This window comes from Equus caballus, chromosome 7 (assembly GCF_041296265.1).
Source record: "Equus caballus isolate H_3958 breed thoroughbred chromosome 7, TB-T2T, whole genome shotgun sequence".
Classification (NCBI taxonomy): domain Eukaryota; kingdom Metazoa; phylum Chordata; class Mammalia; order Perissodactyla; family Equidae; genus Equus; species Equus caballus.
Genome location: NC_091690.1, coordinates 25,734,131 through 25,758,872, shown reverse-complemented (window position 1 = coordinate 25,758,872; position 24,742 = coordinate 25,734,131). Strand labels below are relative to the sequence as shown.

Sequence of the window (24,742 nt, the reverse complement as noted above, 5' to 3'; positions counted from 1 at the left end):
ACTCTTTCGCTGGTACCACCCTGCTCAGGGTGCGGAGAGCTTTCAGCTGGGCTGAGTGTTGAGTTACAAGCTTCGGTTGGGGTGGGATTTGAGGGTTCAGCAGCAGCCAGTTGACCCTGGCCCTCATCCGGAGGGCAGTGATAGTAAGGGGGTCTCGAAGGCCTGCCAAGGCATGAGACACCAACACCGGGGTAGGAGGCTCAGAGGCTGCCGTCATCCCTCCCTCCTCACCCTGGACAACACTTGGACTCCATCACCCCAGGAAGGACACCCACTCATCTTGCTTGTACCTGGTTTTAGGGGTCTCAGAAAGGGATAGAAGGTTAAGAAAGTTAGAGACTTCCAGTGGGGTCTCTGGGCAGCCTGCTGCGGCACCCCGACCTCCGTCCCCAATCCTAGGGCAACCTGGCAGGAAGGCGCTAACACTCCACCCACACTCAACACCCGCACGCAGCACCCCCAGAAGAGGGGCGTCCAGGCGCCCCCCCACCGCAAGCAGCCGCCTACCTCCAGAGCCTAGGGGCACATAGAGCTATAGTGCCCCCCAGCGGCGCCTGCGGGGAAGAGCAGGGAGAGGAGCAGGGGATCAGCTAGGGAGCCGCGCACAGCCGCCCTTCAGTTGCGTCCCGGAATTCACTAGCTTCCTTGCCTCCTTTAGCCTGTTGAAATCTAAATCAACCTTCCAGAGTCATTTCAAAACTCCCTCCGCTGGGTGGCTGCCTGTCATCCAGGCACCGACTCACCCACCATCCAGCACCACCTTGAGTTTCCTGAGCACCACCCCGACCTCAGCCTGCAGGCTCCTGCCCAATGAAGCCACATCAGGGAGCACTATCCACGCCTGCGGCCTGCTGAGCCGGGAGAGGATCAGGTCAGGAGTGAAGCTACCCGTCTGGTGGGTGGGGACCCAGTGAGCAGGGCCGCTGCCATTTGCCAGCTAAAGGGGGATCTCAGAGGTGAGCTGGCACAGCTAAGGCCTTTTCACACTACCCTCCCGGCCTGGCACAGTGCTTGGCGCCGGGCAGGCCCCTGGTCAATGGTTACTGCATGGATGTCACGGCTTCAAGGAGAGGAAAAACATGGAGGAATCAAGGATCTATTGTTCCCAGTATGACTTGGGCTCAGAAAACAGAAGGTAGACCAGAAGAACTAGAAGATGCAGGTCCCCCGCCCCACCCCTCATTCCCAACATCTCCACCCAGAAGGCGGGAGCAAACAGGGGCCCAAGAACTGCGTCTGGTTGTTTCTTTAATTGAATGCAGACTCATTCATAGTAAACAGAAATGCAACCATAGCATGGAAACAGACATTACACAGAGTTCTGAAAAAAATCCAGACCCACCTCCTCTCCCAGCCCCAGGGAGAGGTATAAAAACAAGGCGGAGAGAATAAAACACATTCCCACCCAGAGGCTGAGGCCCGACCTGACCTCCCCCAACCTCGGCATCTGGAACAAACCAGATAGGGCGAAGGGGATCCAGGGACCAGAGCAGCCAGGGCGCCCAGAGCTGGAGCAAGTCAGTGTCAACTCCAAGGTTCCATGTGTATGCACGTGCGTGACTAACACAGAACGTGGCTGAAGACTGGATGGAAACTTAGGAGCCAGCCCTGGGTCCTACAGTGAAGCTGGGACCGGAGACCTAGAGGGAAATACATCCCTTTCCTGAGCCCCTTTCTAAGATAGGCACTGGGGCTCCCGCGGCTATGGAGGAGGCAGCATGGGCTGGGCCCTCTGAATCCCCCCTCCACTGCCCCTGGACATTCCTGGGCAGTGTCAATGGCACTGAAAGGCCCCCAGCTGGGGCTTGGCAGGAGTTAAGGGCCTGGAAAGAAAAAGGAAGGAAAGGGGTGAGTTGCTTCTTCCCTCCAATCCTGCTGCCAGCATCAGTCCGGGGACTGACGGGAAAGTGACCTCTGAGTTCAGCCCCTCAGATCAAAGGCAGTTCTCACACATGGGCTGACCCTCATTGCTAAAGAGCCAGCCAGGGCCCCTCGCAGGCCTTAGCACCAAAAGCCTGGCACCAGCTGGTCAGCCCCCAAAATCCTACAACCCCATCCATTTTGGCTGACTAGAGGAGGCAGTGATGGCAGCCAGATACAGTCCCAAAGAGAAGTGGGCCCCTACTGCAGGACAAAGAATCAGGCCCCAGATCAGGCTGGGAAGTGGGACTGTGGGAGGCAGAAAGGGCTTTCGGCCCCAGGCTTGGGGGGAGGGGAAGGATGGGCAGACTGCAAGGCATGAGATGGGCAGGGCAACACTTCCCTCCTCCCTCCTGCAGAGGGACAAACGGAGAGCCAATGGACGGGAGGACCCATGGACGGGCCCCAACACTGAGAAGAAAGCAGCAATTTGGCCAACGTCTGGGGTTTCAGAGGAGCAGGCCTCTTCCCAGGCCGAGGGCAGCTGCAAGGCTCAAGGCCACTCCCATGACTGTCCTGGGCCAGGCCTGGGCTAGACCTCGCTGTCCTGCCACCACCCAGCACTGGGCAGCAGGGCTGGGACTCACGCCTCTGGCACTATGGAGGCTCTGGGCAGTGAGGCCGAGGCGCACAGGGCCTCATGAGTGAAGCAAGGGACCCGGCGCCCGCTAGAAGACGTAGATCTTGTCCCGCTGCACCGTGTCCAGGTCGTCGTCCAGTGTCAGCAACACCTGGGGGGTGGACGCTGAGTCACACACAGGAAAGGAGGCAACCTCCACCTCTACTCCACCCTCCCCACTCAGGACAGAAGACTCTCACGTACCAGGAATGACCCGAACATGGCGATGGAGGAGAGGAAGTGCCAGATGTCGTGGTCATCAAAGAAGTCAAGGAGGATGCAGTCCCGGTTGTGCTCCCGCGACTCTGCGGGGGTTTTCTGGGGCGGAAGAGGGAGAGCTGCCGGCTGACGCTGCCCTGGCAAGGCTGGGGCAGACCCCTCCCGTCCCCCTCCAGGGCGCTCCCTGTTCCCAGCCTGGCGGGAGAGCACACTTTCTGACTCGTTCCTTGCCCTCCCCTCCCACATCCGAGAACTGGCCTTTCGTTACAGAGGTCTCCCTGGGAACGCTGGCTTCTGCCCTTGCCCTCCCTCCCACCCTCGCCCTCCTCCCCTTACATTCTTCTTCTCCATCTAAGAGCAGAGGGTTGTGGTTACCTGGAGACGCTAAAAGGCCACAAAACCTCCTAACTCAGATTCCCACCTTGGACTCTGGCCCCTCCCCTAATGAGGTCTCCATGGCTCCTCCAGGCCCTTTGTTTATCCAAAGCACTACTGTCAGGTCACATACCCCTGCCAAAGGACGATGACGTGGGCCATGACCCGAGGCACTCAAGGGCCTCCATGCTCCACCCGTAACCTCCATCCAGCAAACACTGGCTGGACATCACTCTGTGGGGGCTGTCTGTGCCCATGCTGAGGCCGCAGAGATGACCAAGAAAGACCCGCCCTGCCTGCACAGAGCTCACAGTCTTCGCTCGGCTCTACTCAGCAAATTCACCGATCCCCAAATCTGCCCCATCTTGTTCTGCTTCTCTGTCGTTACTCAGGTCAAGGCATCTCTGGGCCACAGGCCCTTCCCATCACCCAGGGCCTTGAAGGCCAAGAGCCAGGCCTGCCTCTTCCAGGAAGCCTTCTTGTACCTCCTAACTCACAGAGGCCTCTCTGTCCTCTGTACTCCTGTTCGTTCCCCCTGCCGATCTTGCCCATACCCTTCATCTCGTGTATCATATTGTAAACAGCCAGCCAGGAGCTAATGGTCTCTCTCCTGAACTAGATTATAAGTGCCTCAAAGACAGAGACCATGCCAGACTTAGCTCCAATCACAGAGTTCCATGGGAGGTGCCCTATGAGGCAGAGGACAGAGCCTGACATCTGGGGATTCAAACCCCAGCTGTGCCACTCACTGCCAGTGTGACCTTGGGCAGGTCACTTGGCCTCCCTGAGGCTCAGCTGCCTCGTAAGTGAAATGGGGATACCTCCATGCTGACATGTCAAATGTTAGGAGGATTCAACCAAAAAGCAGCTGTGAAAGGGCTGGCCCATGGTAGGTGCTCACAAACGATCTCTGAGAAGAGAATTGGCCATTTGTTGGTTCAGAATGAGCCTGTGGGCAACTCCCCCACCTTTGGCGGAACAACCACCCACCTGCCAGGTGCTGAGTCCCTGGAAGAAGAAGAATAGTGCGAAGCCCCAGACCACCGAGGTGCAGATGATGCAGAGCAGGGGGATGAGCTTGATCCTCTCCCCACTGCGGAGCTGGGGGTGGCAGGGGGGGAGGAAGAGCAGTCTGAGGGCCAGGCCCTGCCCCGCCCCACTTCTCAGCCTGCCTCTGAGGCGCTTTCCTGGTGCCTTCCCAGGCTTTCAGGATGGACCCTTTAGGAAGCCCTCTTAGATTCATACCACCAGCTCACAGAGCTACACAGCTCAACCTGTCCCATGTTAGCAGCCTGGTGTTTGCACCCCTGATGCCCATCCTTGGCTGGGCCTTCATGTGCCCAAAACCCTGGCTGGCAGAGTATACTGGCCAGGGGGCTCTCCCTGTGCAAGGGGGTCCCCTCACACTGGATGGCCTGAGGGTACCTTGGGAAGCACCTGGTCCTTGGAGGCCCAAGACTCAGTGAGCCCCCTCCTCAAGCCCTTCTGCACTGAACCCCTTCAGCTCTTACAAACTGTGGCCTCAAGTGCGACCAGTTTCACGGGCCATTCTTAGAATATGGAAGGGGCTCAGTAAATGGGTCTCAGGATGTAGCTGGCTCCCGGGGTGTACATGCAAGAGACTTCAGCCTCTCCCCTCCTCACACCTCACTGGCACAGACAGATGATGGACTTAAAAATTCTCACTGACTCTCAGCGCTGCCCCAGGCAGGCTGTGCCCATCTCCCTCCCCAGCAGGCAGAGCAACAGGCAGAGGAAATTCAGCCCTCCCCACTCACCTTCATAATAATGTAGAAGGCAAAGTAAAGGAGCAGGTTGCAGATGCCAATGGCCAACAAGTAGGAGGCAAAATCATTGGGACGCATGATGAGCCCGTAGGCAGCCCTGGGAAGAGGGAGGAAGGGCTGATAAAGCAGGGGAGGGCCAAGAGCAAGAAAAAAAGCTCTCCCTTGTCCCTACCCTATGTTTTACTATGATATGGGGCGGGGTTCAGAGGCCCACAGAAAATTCTAGAACCCCAGGTACCAATACCTCTCTCGTCAGCCCTCATTTCTATGCCCAAAGCTTAGAATTTGTCCGTGGCCCCCAAGGCAGCCAGTGGCTGGCCAAATCCCCAGCTGTCCACCAAGCCAGGCTACTGTAGACAATGGCCAGACTCACAGCGACCAGTTGATAATGTTGCCCATAACCAGCAGCACCATGCGGTCCTGGAGGGAAGCAGAGACACAGGGACTGAGAGAGGGGAAGAGAGCCAGGGAGAGAAGAAGGGAAGAAGACCCAAGTCAACTGGTCCTCCCTGCCCCCCACTGGAGGGAAGATTGCAGATGGAGGAGGAGGGGCTGGGCATCTGGGAGGTACCACGTAGAGGGGCCCGCTGCACTGCCGGATGCAGTCTGTGTACAGCACGTGGAAGATGCGACGGCAGATCCCAGAGTCTGCAAGGAGAAGGGAAGGTGCTGGAAGGCACGGGGGCCCTGCTCTCCTGGCCCCTGGCCTGTGCCAGCAGAGAGGGTCCAGGGCCTTTGGAGGGGACAGCTATGCCAAGGCCTCACCCAAATCCTCACCCAGTGATTCCTCCAGGCCCCCAGAACCCAAAAGTCTCCTGGGAGTCCAGGTCCCCGAGGCCACCCACCCCTCATTCCATGGGGCCCAGCAGGCTCCTCCCACACACCCCGCCCTGGACATGCCCTCACCCAGCTTCCAGCGGCCCATGTAGTAGAGCTGTGTGCTGAGGAGCAGGGTGGCCGTGATGTGAATGATCGAAAAGACAATCCAGAACGCTGTGTTCCCTTTGCCGAAGACCTGTCGGGCGGCCACCAAGGGCAGGGATGAGGAGGCACTGGGGAAAGCTGCTCCCGCCGCCTGCCCCTCCTCCCTGCCCAGCCAGGCTGGGACTCTCCAAGGGGCGCAGGGAGGGCACCTTGGGGAAGGTGCAGGGATCTCTCCTGTGGAAGGTGGAGTGGGGGTGTGTGCACGCACACGTGTGTGTGAACGCACGTGCACCTTTCCTACGGGGTGAGCAGAGCGGGTGGGGGCCTCACCACGCCCAGCACGGAGAAGAAGATGACGATGGCCAGGCAGGCGTAGGCGCTGTAGGCACTGGCGTTGATGTCAGGGTGCCGCTTCTGGTACAGCTTCAGCATGCAGAGCCCGGCGATCATGTACATGAACGACGTGTCTAGGGTGGAGGCAGCGGATATAAGCTAGAGACAGCCACAGAGCCTCAGCGTGGAACTCCCAGCCCAGACCATCAGGGTGGAAGAGAGGGCCCCCACACCTCCATCAGCTCAGCCACAGAGCAAGCTGACGGTGGGCTGGCACTTGAACTCCAGTCCCTTAACTATCCCTGCCACACCAGACTGCCACCCCCCTATCTGTCCCCCACAGTGACTTCCCCTGACAATGAAGATAACTTAGTGTGAGCACCCTGAGATCAGAGACTACATCTTCATTATCCTCATTTGCCCAGTGCTTGCGCATGCTCCGTAGGAGGAAACAGTGTCCAGATGCCTATCTTCAATAAGCCAGGACATGTGCACAAAGCACCCAGCTCTGGAGTCTCCTACAGAGCTAAGTCTTGGGGATCCCTGCAGGTGACTTGGGGATGAGGGAGGACTCAGGGAGGTCCCTGCTCTCGGTTCTACATTCAGCCAGGGAAGAGGGAGGGCCCACTCACCAAACTGGAAATTGGTATAGTTGGGGCAGACGTGATAGCAGGCACTCAGGAGCCCCTCCATCATCAGGGCTGTGCCCATGGCATAGAACAGGCCAAAGTGCTTTGGGATCCCACATTCCTGTTGGGGAGGAAGGGAAGAGAAGGGAGAGAGGAGGTGAGGTGGGATGGGAGGGAGGGAGGGAGGGAGGAAGGAAGGAAGGAAGGAAGGAAGGAAGGAAGGAAGGAAGGAAGGAAGGAAGGGACCCAAAAGAGGGAGACTATGACAGAGGAGTGGAGGAGGAGTAGGATATGGGTAGAGTGGGTATGTGGGCTGACCTCGGCAGGGCTGAGCAGGGTAGGGCAGGACAGGGCTGAGCAAGGCAGGGCAGGGCCAAGCAGGGCTGGGCAGGGCAGGGCAGGGCAGAGCTGGGCAGGGCAGGGCAGAGCAGGTCTGGCCTGGGCTGGGCAGAGCAGAGCAGGGCTGGACAGAGCAGGGCCGGGCAGGGCTGGGCAGGGCAAAGCAGGGCTGAGCAGGTCTGGGCTGGGCTGGGCTGGGCAGGGCTGGGCAGGGCTGAGCAGAGCAGGGCAGGGCTGGGCAGGGCTGAGCAGAGCAGGGCAGGGCTGGGCAGGGCTGGGCAGGGCTGGGCAGGGCTGAGCAGAGCAGGGCAGGGCTGGGCAGGGCTGAGCAGAGCTGGGCAGGGCAAGGCTGAGGAGGGCAGGGCTCAGCAGGGTGTCACAGGGCTGGGCAGGGGAGGGTGGGGCAGGGCAGGCAGGGCCACGCCTGCTAGAAAGGGGTGGAGCTGAGGCTTGCAGCAGGTGCCCCCTCACCAGGGCGTAGAGGTCGTTGCGCAGCAGGGCCCGGTTGTGGTTGATCTCCCGCTGCAGGATGATGAGCAGGAAGAGGAGCCCCAGCAGGATGTACCCCAGGTTGCTGAGGATGTTGTTGAAGGCGCTGGAAAGGGCGACACAGGGCACATGGCTGGGCCTCCTTCCCTGACCTCTTCCCCACCCAGGGGGCACTTGCACAGCCGCGCCCCGGTTCACTGTTCGTCCAGGGAAGCGCCCCCCAAGCAGATCCCCACCTGAGGTTGCCCAGCGGGTGGGCACAGAGGAAGTTGTAGTAGCAGATGTCCTGATTCCCTGTGACATTCACCACCTGCAGCAGGGGGCGGGCACAGGGAGGGGGCTGCTAACACACAGACACGCCCACTGTCCAGGTGAGTGGGCCAGGCCCCAGGCCCACCACACCACCCAGTGCCAATTCTGCCCTGGACAGGAAGTGCCACCACGGCCAGCATGTGTGCACACATGTACACCAGGCAAGTCCTTCTTTGGCACGGTCACCACCCCCTCCCTGGTGTGGCTGAAAACCCTGGAGCATGACCGAGACTGAGGTTCTCGCTCCACAGTACAGAGAAAAGGGAAGGGAAACCGAAACTTTACAAAGTCCCGGGGCATCCATTTCAGAAATCCCTGCAACAACCTTGGGAAGGTGCTGCCATTGGTATCGTGCTGCCCCCATTTTACAGATAAGAAAACTGATGCTCAGGGATGTTAAGTGACCTGCTCAAGGTCACCCAGCTGGTAAGGTAGAACCAGGATTTGAACTCAGGTCCTGTGACTTAAGACCTGTGCTCACTCCAGAGCCCCAGGCTGGGAGGCTCTGCACTTTGGGGCAGTGTCGCAGACTGTGGACGAGGCAAGCCCACAGCTCTGCGAGGGCGCTTAGCACAGGCCCAGGGAGGTGGCCCCCGCCTCTCACCGTCTGGTAGGTGATCACCAGCTGCACCACAGGAAGCGCATAGAAGACGGCAATGGTAGCAATGTTCCTAAGGGGTGGGAGGGCGGTGGTGAGGCTGCAGGACCCCAGAAACCACCACGCTGCCCCGCGAATAACAGGAAGCCCCACCTACTCCGCCCACTCACCAGAAGTAGATCTGGTACTTTTTCCGCAGAACGCGTTTATCCTTGCGTGCCAGGTCAGCCACATAGAGGTATTGCTGGGGAGAAGCTGGAGTGAGCCCCACTGTCCCACTGCCGGGGAGAAGCCCCTCACCCAGGTTAGAAGAGGACAGGAGAAGCCCCCCTCAGGCAGCCAGGGTTCTAGGCCAGCCCATTACTGCTGGCCAGTCGGTCTGGAAGGGCTGGGAGTGAGTCCGTCCCCCTGGAATCTCTCATGCCCCGACTGAGCTCTTTCCCTATGCTTTCCTAACATGCCACCCCAGAGGGAGGCATGCTGGGGCCTCGACACAGAATCTCCCTTCCCTGGGAGTCCCCTGTGCGGGCCAGCCTGGGCCGTCTCAGACCTTGGTGCGAATGACGTTCTTGTCCGAATCGATGTCAGTCAACGTGTCATAGTCATCCTCCTCCACAGAGCTCATGGAGTCCAGTCGTGGCCGAGTGCCCACAGGGTCAAGGGAGCGTTCTGGGGGAGCAGAGGGGAAGGGTTTCCCAGTGAGCACAGAATCTGAGGTCTGCCCCCACCCACCTGGGGCAATTGTCACAATTACTAGGCAGTGGGAAGAGGCAAATTGTGGGCACAGAGCAGGGGTGGAGGTGGGCTCAGGCCCTGGGAGGAGTTATCAGGTGCTCCTAGGACCTGGAGGAGAGCAAGGGTGGGCTCTGCGAAGAGGCCACCAAACAGGGTCCACTGCAGCCCCGTTCCAGCCCTGCCCCCTCACTGAGCCAGGGCTTCCAGGCCAGGCCACTGAGCAGACCCCAGGCCCCAGACACAAGCAACAGGACTGAATTCAGCAGAAGTCATGCTGATTAGGACGTGCCCAGCTGTGTGGGTTCTGAGAAGACACTGCCTTGGCCACCCCTGGGTAAAGACCCAGTGGGCCCTGGGCTGCAGGCAACGGTGAGAGGCTGCCTCTAGGAAGAACACCTGCTCCTTTATCTGGTCTTTCCTTGTGCCTTCAGAAGCTTCCCCCTGTGACCTTGCCTGACCAAAGCCCCCAGAGGCCAAGACATGACACCCCTACCCATGATCCCTATCCCAGCAGGCCAGGGAGCTAGGGTGCTGGCAGCAAACATCACAGCAAAGCTGAACATCAGGCCTGGGGGTAGCAGGGGTGCCAGCCCACCAGCATCAGGGGCGAGTGCCTGCTTATCTCAGAAGACACGAGAGCTGGCAATCATTGGTATTAGAAGGGGAAGCCATGCACACAGCATCTTCCTGGCCCTGGAGCTGCTGGCTCCAGTCAACCGCCCTGGCAGGAGCTGATTGGCAGAGCTGCCCCCCACATCTACCCATGGCAATGCACAGCTGCCGCATCTGGCCAAAGGGGAGGCGCCGCTTGAACTGGTCCTGCCCTTCAAAGGAAAGGGAAAGTTACCGGGGAAGTGGGGCCAAGGAGGGGAGGAGAGGGGCGGGGAGATGGCAGGCCCTTCCCTGGTTCCAGCGTCTGGCAGAAGAGGCAACCGCCCACCATTGAGTTTCACCCAGCCAGCACCAGCCCTGCACCGCACAGCTCAGCCCTGCCTGGCCCACTCACCCTGGTAACCGTAGGAGAGGTCCCCAGTGCCCGTGCTGTCAACCAGACCATCGGTGGATCCAGAGCCATTATCTGCAGGGAACAGTAAGTGGTCAGGCAGGTAGGGTAGACCTCAGGGAAGAAGACAAGAGACCCATCCTGGGGCATTGAGGCCCTTTGCCACTTCGCAGGTGGAGGCCTGAGACAAGGTTATGAGCAAGCAAGCACAGCCTCGGGTTGACACGTACCAAAGGAGCCGTAGTTGTAACCCTCATAAGGGGGGCTGCCAGGGAAGGAATCGGCCAGGACCCGAGGGTGACCTGCAACAAGAAGTTAAGCTCCCCTTAGCCTTGGGAGCAGAGAAGTCAAGAGTCAAGGAAAAGAGGGACAAGAATTCAGAGAAGAGAGACACAGAGGGGCCAGGGCAGCAGCCAAGAATAAGCCCCTATCCGGGCAAGGAGCTCGCTCCCACCACCATCACCTGCCCTGACCTCCCATGTGCGTCCCCAATGGGAACACTCACCACCCTCTGTCCTCCCTAAAGAGAGAAAGGTCCAGGAATTGACGCATCTAAATTACCAGCAGCGAGGACAGACAGCATGGGCCCAGATCCCACCAGACACCCCTGTGCTTCCACCATCCACCGCCCCCCCCCCCAACTCTAGACTCCAGCTCCTCTGCCCAGAGCACTTGGAGCTTACCAAGAAGAGAAGCTGAGAGAGAAGGTCCCAAGCAGGAGGGAGGATAGAAAGAGAGGGATGGGTGGCACAAAGGGAGAGAGAAGGAAAGGTTAATAATCCCAGAGACTGTGAGCCACAACGTCTGAGGCGGACAATGTTGCTAGACCCAGAGAACAAATCAAGGGGCAGCCTTTAAGACGGGCATGTTAGGGACAGGAGGACACAATATTCTGGCCCCATTTCCATCTGCAGAGTGTTACTCCCAATCTGAACACCCAAAATGCCCGAGCCGGTCCTTCCTCCTCCAACTCCCCCAAGGGAACCATCCACCACTAGTCCCTCCAAAACAGAGCAAACTCTGCCTGCCCATCCAGGCCCTCTGAAGGTACCGCTTTCTGGGCAGGCTCGGTCCATGGCCACCAGAAGGGTCTTCTTCTTCTGCCTGCAGGGACAGAATCCAGAGGCAAACCAGAGGGACAGGACGAGAATCCCTCCTATGCCGGGCCGGCCTGCCTTCCACCCTCTCCACCCCATAACCCTGTCCTCCAGCCATGATCTGAGGGTTCCTCCCAGGCCGGGAAGCAATGTGGGGTCTCCCTGCTTGGCAAGAAAGCTGGGGGGAGGGGTGGTTTCCAGAAGAAGGGCCCATGGACCACAGACCCTAACAGGGAGCTGCCTTCCCATGCCCCGTGGATGGTGTGGAAGACTACTCTGGGCCAGCTCAGATCCTGCCAGGCCATCTCCCCCATAGCCCCTACCCGAACCACCCCACAACAGGGGAGAGCCCAGCAGTTCCACTTTACCTCCAGTTCTCCCAACAGGCCAGGAAGACGGTCAGCAGGTAGAAGGAGAGAAATATGCCCAGGCAAAAGAGCATACCGCCAACATAGGCCTGAGCTGCGGGCAGGGAAGCAGAAAGGTAAACACACCAGTACCTTCAAGATGGCCCATCCTGGCACACAAGGGCCCAGCCTCTCACTGCTCCCCTCAAACGTAATGACCCAGCCAGTGTGAAGAATGGCAGTGCCCCAAATAGGCCAAACCCTGACAGGGCTGCTGTCTTTGCTCTTGTTGCTCCCTCTTCTAGAACTTTCTTCTCTACTTCTTCCTCGAAAACACCATCTTGACTTAACCTTCAAAACAAAACTCAAGGACTGAGTCCTCTAGGAAGACTTCTCCATCCTGTGCTCCCACAGTAACCTGTCCTTTGCTTGGCACCTGGCACACAGAACGAGCTCAATAAATATTTGCTGAATAAACACTCTGCATAGGAGAGGCAGCTTTGCTCTCCTCCCATCACAATCTCATTTTTATCTTAGACTTTCCAGTTTAAAAAGGGCTTCGCTCAATCCCTCAGTAAATATTTATTGAGCAGGACTAAGGGGCCTGGACTTCCTACTAATTTTATGCTAAACCTCCCAACTTAGAGAGACAATGGGGCAGATTCTATTAGCCCTGTTATAGAGACGGGGAAACTGAGGCTCAATGAGATTACACTGTTCCTAAGTGGCAGAGGGAGAACTAAAAGCCACGCCTTCAATCTTCAGTCATGGACTCTACCGCCTGACACTGGGACTCACCTCCTGGGCCTTCCATCGTGACGCCTGCCAAGAACACCCCGCCCGCCCCCACCATGGCCTCCTCCAGTAGGTCCTCTTCATCCTTCCCATTCAGAGACCCTCCCTACGCCAGGTCTGCAAGGAAGAGCCAGAGACCGGTCCATCCCCACTCACCCACCCACACTCACATGTGACTGCTCGAGATACCAGCACTGACAGGGTTTTCTGGCGGTGTCCTTGATCCACTGGTTCATCTGGAAGTAAAATGTCAAACTGGGAAACAAGTGCCTGCCTGGAGTTTGGCTAGAGTTGAGGGGACCAAGCCTGGGAGAGTCTGGGACCCAAAACCCATATCCCATCAGGTCCACCAGTCAGTCACACAGGCTCTTCTACCTCCCAGGAAGGGACCAAGCCTTCCCCATCCATAGCCAGATCCAGGGCACAAAATGTACCTTCGACAAAGGGGTAGAAAGGCAAGGAACCCCCACAGGCCTGGTCTTCAGTCTTCACCACCACCACCACATAAAAGCTGTTGCTGGGGAAGTCTTTGCGCTGCAGGATGGTGACGATGATGACAATCATCACCACCAACACCACCACCATCATCATCACCATCATCCTTTCCTGAATAGCTACTTTGGGCCAGACATTGTGCTAAACTCTTTCCATACGTATTATTTTACATAATCCTCACAAAGATCCTTATGCAATAAGTACTATTATTATCTCTGTGGGACAGGCTCAGAAATGAGCTTAAGGTCACACTGCCAGTAAGTGGCAGAGCCAGGATTATCTGATCGAGAGCCCAAACTCTGAACCTACACTACAGCCAGGTGAGCGTAGGTGTGTGTGCACCGCCATCATGGAACCCACGGGTGCCCTATTACAGACGGGGCATCAGCCAGGAGAAAAAGCGGCGGGGCCACATGGCCTCCATCCGGTGCCAACTGGATGCTGTGAGGTGAACACATGGCTTCCCCTCCCTGTCCCCAGCACAGGTTTCAGCCCTTGCCAAGGGCAGCACAAAGTATCAGCCAGGCCCCCTTTCCTCTCCCTACTAGCGTTACAGTGGATGAAGCAGATATGACAGCCAGAGTGGGTACTCTGCTCTCTCCTGTCCTCAAAGACGATGGGGATTATGATTCAACTCCCACATATATCAGGGGACCCAAAGTCTCAGGGACCAGTGGGCCAAGACTCAGCCATGTGGGTGGTGTAGGAATGGGGCAGGGGAAAAGAAGCAAGGGTTTGGAAAGCTAGTCACCGGGCCCCATCTCCCACAGGGCCACGCGCATTTCCTACCTGCACAGTGATGGCTGCCTTCTTGGTCATAGTCTGGTACATGCCGATGAAGGCTACATTGTTGTCTAGGTCATAGACAGGACACTACAGAGGAAGGATGGGAGAGACAGATGGCAGGGATCTGGGCCCCGTCCCCTCTCTTTAGCAGCCCTGCCACCCGCTGGTGGAGAGTAAAAGGGCAGGCAACTTACCAGGACATCCTGGATGGAGATGACTGAGCAGGGGAAGGCCTTGTTGGAGGTCACCTTGACAATCACTGAGTCCACTCCCTCTGGGAACTCATACTTGAAGTACTGAGGGCGTGGGGAGGGCAGGGAGAGCCCCACCTCATGAGGATGCTCTCTTTGCCCCTCTAGAAGGGAACAGTGTGAATCCTCCCAAGGTTGGGCAGTGGGGGCAGTGGGGAGAAAGGTCTTGACCATAAGCCTCCCCATCTTCTGTATACCACTCCCCTCAACCTCAGCTGGGCACTCAGGACAGTGCCCGAGAGGCAAGTAGCAAAGATGGCAGCCAGACCCCATGTCTCTGCATTTCTCATGCTGTCTGCCCCTCAACACCTCAGGGGCCACAGACTCTGTTTCCAGAGAGTCCCTCTGTGGAGAGTACAGCCAACTGGAAACTCCTGGCAAAGACCACTGACCACTCCCACTCCCATGTTCAAGCTTCCCCATTTCTCCTCCTGGGGGGCAGTCAACAGGGAGGTCTTACCTGAGGCTGGGCTGCTGTGGTATTGAAGCTAAACTGCTCCCCGGTCCTGCAGGACAGAGAAGAGCCCCCTGCAGTCACTCTCAGAGCTTGGGGAGGAGGCCAGTCTCATGGTCCCCTCGCTCTCCCCTACAGACCTGAGCACAAAGTCGTCCATTCTGCTGACACGCAGCTGGTACGTGGTATTGACTGGTGACAAGGTGGACACATCCACGTAGAAGAACTGGACCTCAGACTCATTCTTGGTGGGGGGCTGACACAGCGTTCGTTCCACCTTTTGGTAGAGATACTTGCGCTGATACCTATGGAGCGAAGCAGAGAGTCAGGACGAGACCACTGTCCGGGCCAGCATGCCACTCCAGAGGAGCAAGGCCCCAGTTCTGCACTCTGGTCCCCACCCATCTCTGCCCTCCCCACACTAAGCTGACAAGCTCCAGGCCGGCTGGCTTGGCCCTCATGCCGTTGACCAGCCTCCGGGTTCAGGGAAAAGGGACAAGAAACAGAGGGGCTTTGGGTGGTCTGAGGCTCTGCACAAGGCCCTGGGTGAGGCTCAGTCCCCCCCCCGATCCCCAGGTCCTACTCACAGCCCTCGCAGGATTAGGGGCACCTGGAAGGACACCACAGCCTCCTTCTGGCGGACCACGAACAGTAAAGGAGCCCCCTTCTGCTTGTTCAGGACATTCACAGACACACGCACACCTTCCGTCTGCAGAATGACAGGGAAATGCCCCTCAATGAAGCCTGCGGTGGCTCAAGCTCTGCCACCCAGGACACATGGCTCCAGAGGCTGTGAGCCCTGCCCCTCCCTCACGCCAACCGCTTTGTTCTTTCCCCCTCCTGGTCAGGCTGGGATGCTGTCTATGCCCCTTCTTCTGCCAGGGCAGGCCCCCATCTCTGGAGGGACTTGTGCAGAGTTAGAAGAGAGGTTTATGGGAGAGGCCGGCTCCTGAATGGCAGGTGTGTGCAGGGCAACAGGACCCAAGCAACTGCAGGGCCTGACCCGCCAACAGGAAACACAGTGGAGACCTCAGGTGTCTCCAGGATACCCCATTCCTACCCATGTTCACGGGATGCACACGCCTGCAGACATATGTGCACACAGGCGCACACACGGACACAGTACAACAAGAAGCGCTCCTCGTTTTCTCCCTTGTGAGCCAGCAAGCTCCTATTTAACATCTAACCTGGAGGCCAGAGGCCAGCGTGGCACGGGGAGGGGCGGGGTGGAGGGGGGTGTGGCACCAGAGGGACTGTTGAAAGCCAAGAAAAGCCAAATTCTATCCTTAGCTCTGATCCAGTGACAGGGCTGTGGAGAAGTCACTCCACATCTCTGGGCCTCAAATTCCCCTTCTATAAAATGGAGACACTCTTCTCACCCTTGGCGCTATGGAGGAAAGTAGACAGGACAGTGGGAGCTTAAAGAAAAAAATAAAAGTAAACACATCCTGAGAATGTTTGTTCTCGGGCTGCTGAAAGCAAAGCCCTAGGGCAGCACTTCCCCAGGGCTGCAGCTCTCAGGGTGACCCATTGGATATGGGAGAAAAAGGTAGAAAGGTCCCCAGGCAGGAGGAGATCAAACTTCAGAGAACCAGGCACTGAAGGCAGATCCTGGCCTGCCACAAAAACCAAATGCCTTCCCGAAAAAAATTAGATTCCCATTCTCAACTCCACTGCTTCTCAGTAAATCCAGTCACGGAGAGAGCTGGGCAGGAGACCACACAGCCAGGCCCCAAGTATTCTCCAGATCTCAGCTCTGGGGTCTGGGGTCTAGACTTCCCAGATCTAGCTTTGCCCATGTTCAACTCATGGCTGGGAAAGAAATGAAAGAGAAAATCAGGGCGAGGTAGATTCTCTCTCCTCCCACCCAACTTGAGGTTGGCCTTATCTCCACCAACTTACAAGGCCACTGGCTTCCTAAGGCAGAAGCAGGGCTGGAAAGAGCCCAGCAGTTACAGCAGCCTGCGGAGGCCTGCCTTCATCTCCTTGGGGAATCTGAGCTGTAACTTGTCTGGGCAGAGCCTCTCAGTTCAGCCCCATCTCACCTCCCTGGGGTTTTCTGGGCCAAGCCCAGTAGCAAGCTGCTTCCCCTTGCACCCAGACCCCACAGAGCTGTCAGATTCTGAGCATTGGGTACGCAGTGGGCCAATCCTGCTCAGACCACAGCTGGTGGAAAAGACGGGATCAAAGAGAAGATGGGAATGAGACAACTTCAAAAAGTGGCCAGTGGGAGCTTCAGGGAAACACTGGTGGCAAAGCAAGGAGGACTGGTCAAGAGGGTCCAGTGTGGTTCTGGGAAACCGAAATCCAGTTCATGGGGCCTCCTAAACGGGTAGGGGATTGACAGAATCGCCTAGCCCTTGTCTGTTCACCCACTCATCCCCAGCCCCCAGCCCAGCCCCATCCCTCACCCGGTTTCGGGTCACGGTATGGTTGAAGGTGTAGATGTTGACCAGCTCGCTGTTGACCTCATCCATGTAGGTGCGCTCAAACTCCGCGTCTTTCTGCGAGACGTTCTTGGGTCCCAGAACCCCCAGGTGGCTGTCGACCGAGGCCACCAAGAGCGCCAAGAAGGGCAAGCCCAGAGCGAACATGGCCCCGGCAGGGCGGCAGCGGCGACGGTGGCGGCGGCGGCGACGACAGGCGACAGGACACCTCCGGGACGGGTTGCGGCCCTTGCCGCAGCTTCCAGCATCTCACCAGGACCAGAACTTTAACCCCGGCCTGAGATTAGGAAACGTCCCCTCCCTGGCTCGCAGAGACGCTCCCAGGGGCCCCGGAGGGGAGGGGGCGGCGGAAAGGGGGAGGGGAGGGTGTAGGGTACGGGCCACGGGAAGGGGCCCCAGCTCGCGAGGGGCTGAGCACGGCCCAGAGCCCCGAGGCCGCCGGCCAGGGCCGGGAGAGAGAGGGGGCAGCTGGTTGCCGGGAGGCTGGAGACGCCGGGAAAGGGGAGGGGAAAAAAGGTGGGGAAGCCGGCGGGAGGGGCGGCCGCGGAGGGAGGAGAGTCTGAGGGAGAGGGGCCTGATAGGCGGTAGCGGCCGGCCGCCGCGGGGCGCGGCGAGTTTTCTGGGACGCGGGCCCTTTAAGGGCGGGCGGCCGCGGCGGTTCCGGCGCTCGGCTCTTGGGCGGGAGCGCGGCGGAGCGCGGCGGTAAACAGCAGGGCGGCCGGCCCGCCCGTGACGTCAGGGGAAACTGACACGGATTTAAAGGCCCAGGACCGGGATTGGCCTTAAAGGGGCCGCAACCCTCGAGCTGGAAGCCGCCTCCAGCTCCTATCCCGCCAGTGCCTCCTCTTTCGTTATATCGCCCGTCTCTGGAAGCTCACTTTGGAATAGACGGATGTTTCCGTGAAGGATCTCCAAATGTTAGATTCTTGTTGACAAATTCTCTTTGCTCAAACGTAGGGATCCCCCCACCCCCGACCCCACTGCCATTACCGCTAACATCCTCCACTCCTGGGCCATTTTTTCTCCTGAGATCTAAAGAAACGAAGAACTCCAACTGGGAAACAGCACGTTCGCCCTGCCGGCGGAGGGGTGGCTGAGGCAGAACTATAGAAGGAACCTCTGCGCTCTCAGCTCCCGCTGCAGCGGCCGCACGGCTCCAGGGATGCCTTCGTGCTTGCGGGACTGTTTCTCCTCCACTCTGCAGGGGCAGCTACAAAGCTCATTGAAAGATAATGACTTTCAGTGTAAATTGGTGAAAACTTGTCTACAGAATATTTTGGCACTGTGTTTCCAGAAGTTTAAAGAGCTTTATACTCTTTGACCCAGTAACTCCACTTCTGGGACTCTAGCCTAAGGAATTTAGAAATAGAGATAAAAAATGTGTGGGCAGCTATGCTTATCACTGTGCTATCTATAATATAAAGCATAAAGGAAACAGCTTAAATGTCCATAATGAGGGAGTAGTTAAATGCGCTATAGTCATGAAGCCATCGAAAATGATGCTTAAGACTTTAAGGGACATGTAAGCAGAGAAGTCATGATAAGACACTACGTAAACAGTACATTTTCCAAATATCCAGACATGCATAGAAAAACGCTGAAAAAAAATGCATACAAATTTAGCAATGATTATCCTTGAATTACAGGTGATGTTTGGAATAACGTATATCATATCATTTTCCTCTACTTCCAAAAGTACAGAAAAGTACCCCAAAAAAAAGAAAAAAGAAAAATCACTAGACTGTGGGTGGTTTTTAAATTTTTTTATACCTTTTAAAAATTCATAAATTTTCTACAACGTACATAAATTCCTTTCATAAGACAAATTTGGTATGTTTAAAGGAAAAGAAATGTAATGTGGCCACCTCTAAAGTTGTCAGCCACCCTGATGGAGTCACCTAGGCCAGTCACCTAGGTTTGTCAGAGTTTTCTTGCTCGCAAGATTCCGGCAGGCTTAGCCCCCGGCTTTACTGCCTGGGCATTGTTCCAATGAGGACTCTTTTACCTTATGACCAATTATAAATAGTTATTCATTTCATTCCTGTAATAAATATTTAATGGGCACCTACTATGTGCCAGGTACTGTTCTAGTTATACTGGGCAAATGGTGAGTGGGAAAATTGGACCTGGCCCCTGCTGGGCACTCATACTTGAAGATAAAGACCAGACGCAAGCTGCAGGTTGCTGGAGAACCCTAGAAACTCAGACCAAAGAGAACCTCAGGGGACTCCTGGGACAACGACTCATTTACAGAGAGGTAGAGTGAAGCCTAGGAAAGGTCAGCTCATGAGGACTCAGGAGGTTCAACGCCCTGGGCCAGTACTCCTTCCAGCACATCCAGACAAACCCGAATGGGAGGACTCCCGGGAGAACAAGAGGTGTCCTCTAAGGAGCCCTCCACGCAGTCAGCTGCCCAGTTTGGGGAGTCCATGTAGGATTTCCATATTCCAGCTGGACTTCACCTTCTCTCTCATCGTGATCCCCTCCTCGTCTTGCCAGTAAATCTGGAACTCTAAGAAATACTCCCACCCCGAGCAGGAATGCCCCACTGAACCTGATGTGATTTAACTGGTCTACCAAGTGCCAGCAACTTTCCTGGGTGCTGTGGGAACCACAAGTCGAGGGTCATAGAGTCTCCGCTATAGGCTGGCCAGTGCTTTGACTGTAAATAAGCCCAGACTGGGGGCAGGGGTGGGAGGCTGGGGAGAAGCAAGCCGAGTCTGCCTTTTAGGCTTTGGGGCAAAATGTGACCCTGGGCCTGTTTAAAATGCCCTACTTACAGTTACTGAATCACCGTCTCTGGGGCTGGAGCCCAGAAATCTGTGTTTTAACAAGCACTCCAGAAGTTTGCTAGGCACAATGAATTTTGAGAACCATTGCTCTGGGGCCAAACAGCTGTGGACTATCAACATTTCTGTTTTCTCCTGGCAATATCTCGGGAGAAATCTACTCAAATAAACCTAGAGGGCATCGTTCCCTTCTGCAAGGCCTCAAGGGCTTCACCTTTGAATCCTCAGCAGCCTGAGTGTTCCGACAGGGAGAGCAGCAGCTCGAGATTTTCTTCTTGTTCTGAAGTCTGCAGAACTTTCTTCAGACTTTCTGCCCCACCCCCAGGGAGGGAACAGCACAACCCAGTTATGAATAGGCCCTTTCTGAGGTCTGGCAGCCCTGAGAGGAGAGAAGGCTTTTTGTTGGCTACAGCAGTTAGCGTAAAAGGACAGTGCCGGGTCTCAAAGCCAGACTTGTGAGTGCAGAGATGTCAAGGCCTCCGGGCAGTGCCCTTGGCCTTCTGCATGGGTCCAGCTACTGCTTTTTCTGCCATGTTATATCAAAAGCCCAGCCCTGGTGATGAAAGGGGCAGGGTCGGGTCGCAAGGCTCAGATGACTTCCTTCTGTTTCCCTATGGGCCATCCTTCAGGGCCTGAGTGCAGAAAGGACCTAGGACTTGGGGCCATTGACCAGGCAGCTGACAAGGTTCCCAGCTCTCCATGGGTCCAGCTCCATTTTAAGTCACTGGATTTTCAAGGTTAGGAGCAAGAGGACCGGAAGGAAGCTTCACCTGGCTCAGGGGTATTGTTAAAATGACCTTCAGGGCTGGCCCCATGGCCAAGGAGTTAAGTCTGCGCCTCTGCTTCAGCGTCCCAAGGTTTCACCAGTTCGAATCTCGAGCGCGGACAAGCACCGCTCTTCAGGCCATGCTGAGGCGGCATCCCACATGCCACAACTAGAAGGACCACAACTGAAAATACAAAACGATGTACCGGGGGGCTTTGGGGAGAAAAAGGAAAAATAAAATCTTTAAAAAAAAAAAAATGACCCTAAGACTGCACCAAGAACAGGCCATTACAAGAAGCATGGTAAATAGATTAGCTGAAGCCAATTTAGTAACTTAGGAACCTGAGGGTTAGGGAGTGGCCATGCCTACGATAGGGAGCAGAATCAAATCAGATTTTAGAATTAAGTAATGGTGTAATTTAACCCAGAAAAAAAGGTTGCAAAACCAACCCCTCTGAAGAAAATGGACTTGAAGTTCCCTGTTTTCATTGTAACCATGGAAAGGGTCAGTGTATCTACTTGGAGGTCAAATAGAATTGTTCTGGACATAAGCAGCCCTGGCAGCAAGAATACAGCACTTCTTTCCATCATGCAAGTTCTGTTCTTTCCCAGGGCTGTTCTTGTGTCTGGTTCTCTCTCCTTCAAGGACTGTGAAAACTGGATGCACAGCAGATTCAGAATCACTTAAAGATAGAATATTTATTCTGTCATTCTGGAGATAAGATCTCAAACCTGTCACATGGCTTCATGGTATTATGGAAAAAGCAAGGACTTTGACGTCAGAAAGTTCTACATTTAAACCCCTGCACTGTGCATCCTAGGCAAACTAAACTTTCTGAGCCTTCAGGAGCATGTCTTATGTCCATTGTCCTCCTAAATGCCACACGGTGGAGCTGGGCTTGGCTGCATTCATCTTCCTGAACTATGTCTAAAGCAGGGGAGTCAAGGGAGAGCAGCTTTGACCAAGCAGGCAGGACATCCTGCCAGAAGTGGATCAGCCACTTTCCATTTCCTAAACCTGGGCTTTCAACATTCAGACCGAGAAACATGCGCAATACATTGGGGCCCTGAATCTGGCTCCCTGCGGCCATGTGATGGAACCAACATCAGAGCTTTCCAGGAAATGAGACTCACTGGTCATCAGATTGCTGAAAACAAGCAGATAAATAATTGATCAGCTCAAATCTGTGTCTCCCAGGATCACTGATAACAATGAGCCAGCCATCCTCCTATTTCAAGAAAGCTAGAGTCTCTGGCTAAGAAATAAGAAGATGCGTGGCCAGCCTGGGGCGCAGCAGTTAAGCGTGCACCTTCTGCTTTGGCGGCCCGGGGTTCGCCGGTTCGGATCCTGGGTCCAGACATGGCAGTGCTTGGCAAGCCATGCTGTGGTAGGCATCCCACATAGAAAGTAGAGGAAGATGGGCATGGATGTTAGCTCAGGGCCAGTCTTCCTCAGCAAAAAGAGGAGGATTGGCAGTAGTTAGCTCGGGGCTAATCTTCCTCAAAAAAAAAAAAAAGAAAAAGAAATCAGAAGATGCAACTGAAGAATGTTTTACTCCTCTCTGGCTGTATCTAAAGATCGCAAGAAGCTACCCAGTCCTTATTCCCAGTTCTCAGTAACAGAAAGGCATTCCTTGCTTCCCACTCCAGCTCAGCTGTAGGCCACTCCCACAGCTTCCTGCATTACTTCCTTGGTCCTCGGAGCCTTCACGATGGTGATTTTCTCATTCACAATGCCTTTGTTCCTCTGAGCCAGTCTAGGTTTTTCTTCTAGTTTCACTTTTCCTATAAAAACTATCTTTATCAATTCCATCTAATTCTAATCAAATGATTCAAAAAATGTCTCATAAATTTTTGTAATAGGTATGTACTGCATGTTTCTGTTCCAGTTGTTCTTAAATGAATTCTGTTTGCCCTTATTTATAGCAGGAATAACAAGCAGCAGCATGGTACCAGCAAAAGAACAGAAATTGAAGGCAAAAGATTTGTATTCCAGTTTCAATGCTAACAGTTACCAGCTAGGTGACCATGAACAGATCACTCAATCTCCTATTCATTCATTCCTTCATTTGTTCAGTGCCTAGTTTGTACTAGTCACTAAGCTAGGTGCTGGGAACATGAAGATACTTAAAATGCATTCTCTGTTTTTACGGAAATCATACTCTAGCAGTATAGGCAAATAGGTAAGCATATAATACAGAGTGATAAGGGTAAAGATGGAAGATTTACACAGGGGGTTGTGGGAACTCAGAGATGAAAGACATAGGATAGATAAGAGCTGGAAATAGGAGAAATCAGAAAACACTCCAGGAGGTGTTCCTGAGGGGTTCTTAAAAGATGAGTAGGAGCCAGCCTAGCAAAGGGGCAGGAGCATATTCCAGACAGGGGGTCTCAACTTGGGGCAAAGGCATAGACTCAGAGTTCCATGCTATTGTCATGAAAGTTCAAAGTAAGGGGTGGGAGGATATGAATTGAAGAGGGCCAGGTCACAGAGAGCACTGGATGTTCTACTTAATAGCTTAGACTCGCAGTGGTCATCAATGAGCATGCTGCAGCACACTGATGTGTCATGAATTCTTTACAGGTGTGCTGTCAAAACTTGATCAGTGTGTAAAATGATACATGTTGTTTAGTGTCTTAAGCTAACCTAAGCCAGCAAATAATCAAAAGGCAAGAAGCATAGCATAAAATCAGGCCAGAGTCAAAGAAAGACTATGTGTTTAGCAGAACATTTAAGATCTTTGCATCATGGACACGTAAAAATACGTAGCCGAGCTAAGATTTCACCCGTCATGGCTGGAAAAGAGTAGATGGATTCTCCTTCTGCTTTTGTCCAATTTTTCCCCAAGTAGATACTGGTGAGGGAGCTTTGCCTTCTCCCACACTGCTGTCTCTTCCACTGCTTCTGGGCCGTTGAAGAGGGTCATGTGGTGTAGTTTGCATACACTCAACAAAGCCTCAGGATCCAGGCTGTTCTCACTGCTGACCTAAGGGGAACCTGCAAGCAGCTGAGAAAGGCAAGGCCTCTGGGGGGGGGGGGGGGGGGGTGGATGGAGAGGAACTTGGTGTGATTAGATATGGGGGGAGAAAAACAAAAATACCTCAGTTTAATATCTCCCAATTTTATCCTCTTAGAGGAGTAAACCATTTTAACCCAAGAGCATCACTTTGGCGAAGAGTGATAAAATCAATGCTACAAAAACCACAGAAATTTTTAGCTGCTAAGGAACATTATGCGGGCATATCAATTTGCTGTAATTACTGCTGAAGTGGTTGGTGGTGTTAGGCATCAAGATAGGCGGCCGGCTGAGTAGCTGACCCTTGTTCTAGTCACATAGCTCTCAAGAGGTTGTGCTCGGGGCAGGCTGTTTAGCGTGGGGAGGTGAGGGTGATAAATGAGAACTGTGTCCATGCTCAAGGTCCCCATCCTGGACTCCATAGTCACATTGTGTTATACTGAGGCTGATGCCATTGGCCAGTTCAGATGAGGTGGCTCATAGCATACATCCAGACTAACCAATTTGCAAGCGGTTCCGTATTCACCTATGAGTGAACTTCAAGGGAGGCGGCCATGCTTTCTGAAGCTCTGCTGTGAACCCTCATTCAAAGTTTTCATCTGCAATTGTGGTCCCCATGCCCACCCCTCAACATATGGAAGCTTGCAACTCCGGTCTAAAGTTATCTTTCTGAAATTTGATTGTACTTACACTTTTCTGTTTTCTTTAGACTTTTAATCTTATTTCATTTACGCAGGTAGTGTCTGCCTATCCATCTGAACTTACTGGCATGCTAATACAATAGCCTGGCAGTCTTTAAACCCTTCATGTGTACCACTGAAACTTCTTGCTCCATAAACACAATTTAATTCTATTGCTGGTTTTAAGGTGGGAAACAAGAGGACCAGGTAATGCACTTTAAATAAATTCTAATTCTGTGGCCACACAGAGGATGGAATTGAAAAGTATAGTGACTGCAGAAAGACTGAAGGAAGTTGTTGCCTTGGTCCAGGCAAGAAGACTGTCACTTCTTCCCAGGACTTTCAACTGAAGAGGAACTAAGGATGTGCCTCTAATGAACTCAGTGAATTGGAATCTAAAGCCAAAAAGGTAACCCAGGTTGAATGACCAGCAGCAAGGGCAAGGACTTTGAAGACAGGTAAAGCCGGGTTCAAGTGTCGGGTCAACCATTTTAAACTGCATGACTCACCCTGGACAAGATACAAAACCTCCCTGG

At 54.8% G+C, this 24,742-nt stretch overlaps 1 protein-coding gene across 8 annotated transcripts; it reads right to left on the bottom strand.

The window, feature by feature from the left end:
* Positions 1-1,231: 1,231 nt before the first annotated feature.
* On the bottom strand, positions 1,232-18,178 carry SIDT2 (SID1 transmembrane family member 2). 8 transcript variants are annotated; one of them, XM_014741157.3, is made up of 27 exons: positions 16,919-18,178; positions 15,095-15,216; positions 14,648-14,812; positions 14,514-14,559; positions 13,997-14,098; positions 13,806-13,889; positions 12,956-13,055; positions 12,692-12,757; positions 11,748-11,841; positions 11,334-11,386; positions 10,513-10,584; positions 10,286-10,357; positions 10,041-10,103; positions 9,095-9,213; positions 8,715-8,788; positions 8,551-8,617; positions 7,871-7,944; positions 7,617-7,740; positions 6,810-6,927; positions 6,175-6,311; positions 5,827-5,935; positions 5,492-5,568; positions 5,294-5,340; positions 4,912-5,017; positions 4,124-4,234; positions 2,744-2,857; positions 1,232-2,651 (listed from the first exon to the last, which is right to left on the bottom strand). In XM_014741157.3, the coding sequence occupies exons 1-27, from the start codon at positions 17,099-17,101 to the stop codon at positions 2,589-2,591; spliced, it is 2,562 nt and encodes an 853-aa protein (XP_014596643.1). In that variant the 5' UTR covers positions 17,102-18,178; the 3' UTR covers positions 1,232-2,588. The 8 variants fall into 8 exon arrangements, with proteins under 8 accessions (XP_014596643.1, XP_070129759.1, XP_001502624.1 ...); XM_070273658.1 differs by lacking the exon at positions 4,124-4,234; XM_001502574.6 differs by lacking the exon at positions 10,041-10,103.
* Positions 18,179-24,742: the final 6,564 nt, after the last annotated feature.

Coding starts and splice junctions, on each gene's coding strand:
- SIDT2 (XM_014741157.3), bottom strand. CDS start 17,101: ATGTTCGCTCTGGGCTTGCCCTTCTTGGCGCTCTTGGTGGCCTCGGTC. Junction 11,387..11,747: donor GCCTGTTGGGAGAACTGGAG/GTAAAGTGGAAC, acceptor CTGTCCCTGCAG/GCAGAAGAAGAAGACCCTTC. Junction 10,104..10,285: donor CCTCTCCTACGGTTACCAGG/GTGAGTGGGCCA, acceptor TTTCCTTTGAAG/GGCAGGACCAGTTCAAGCGG.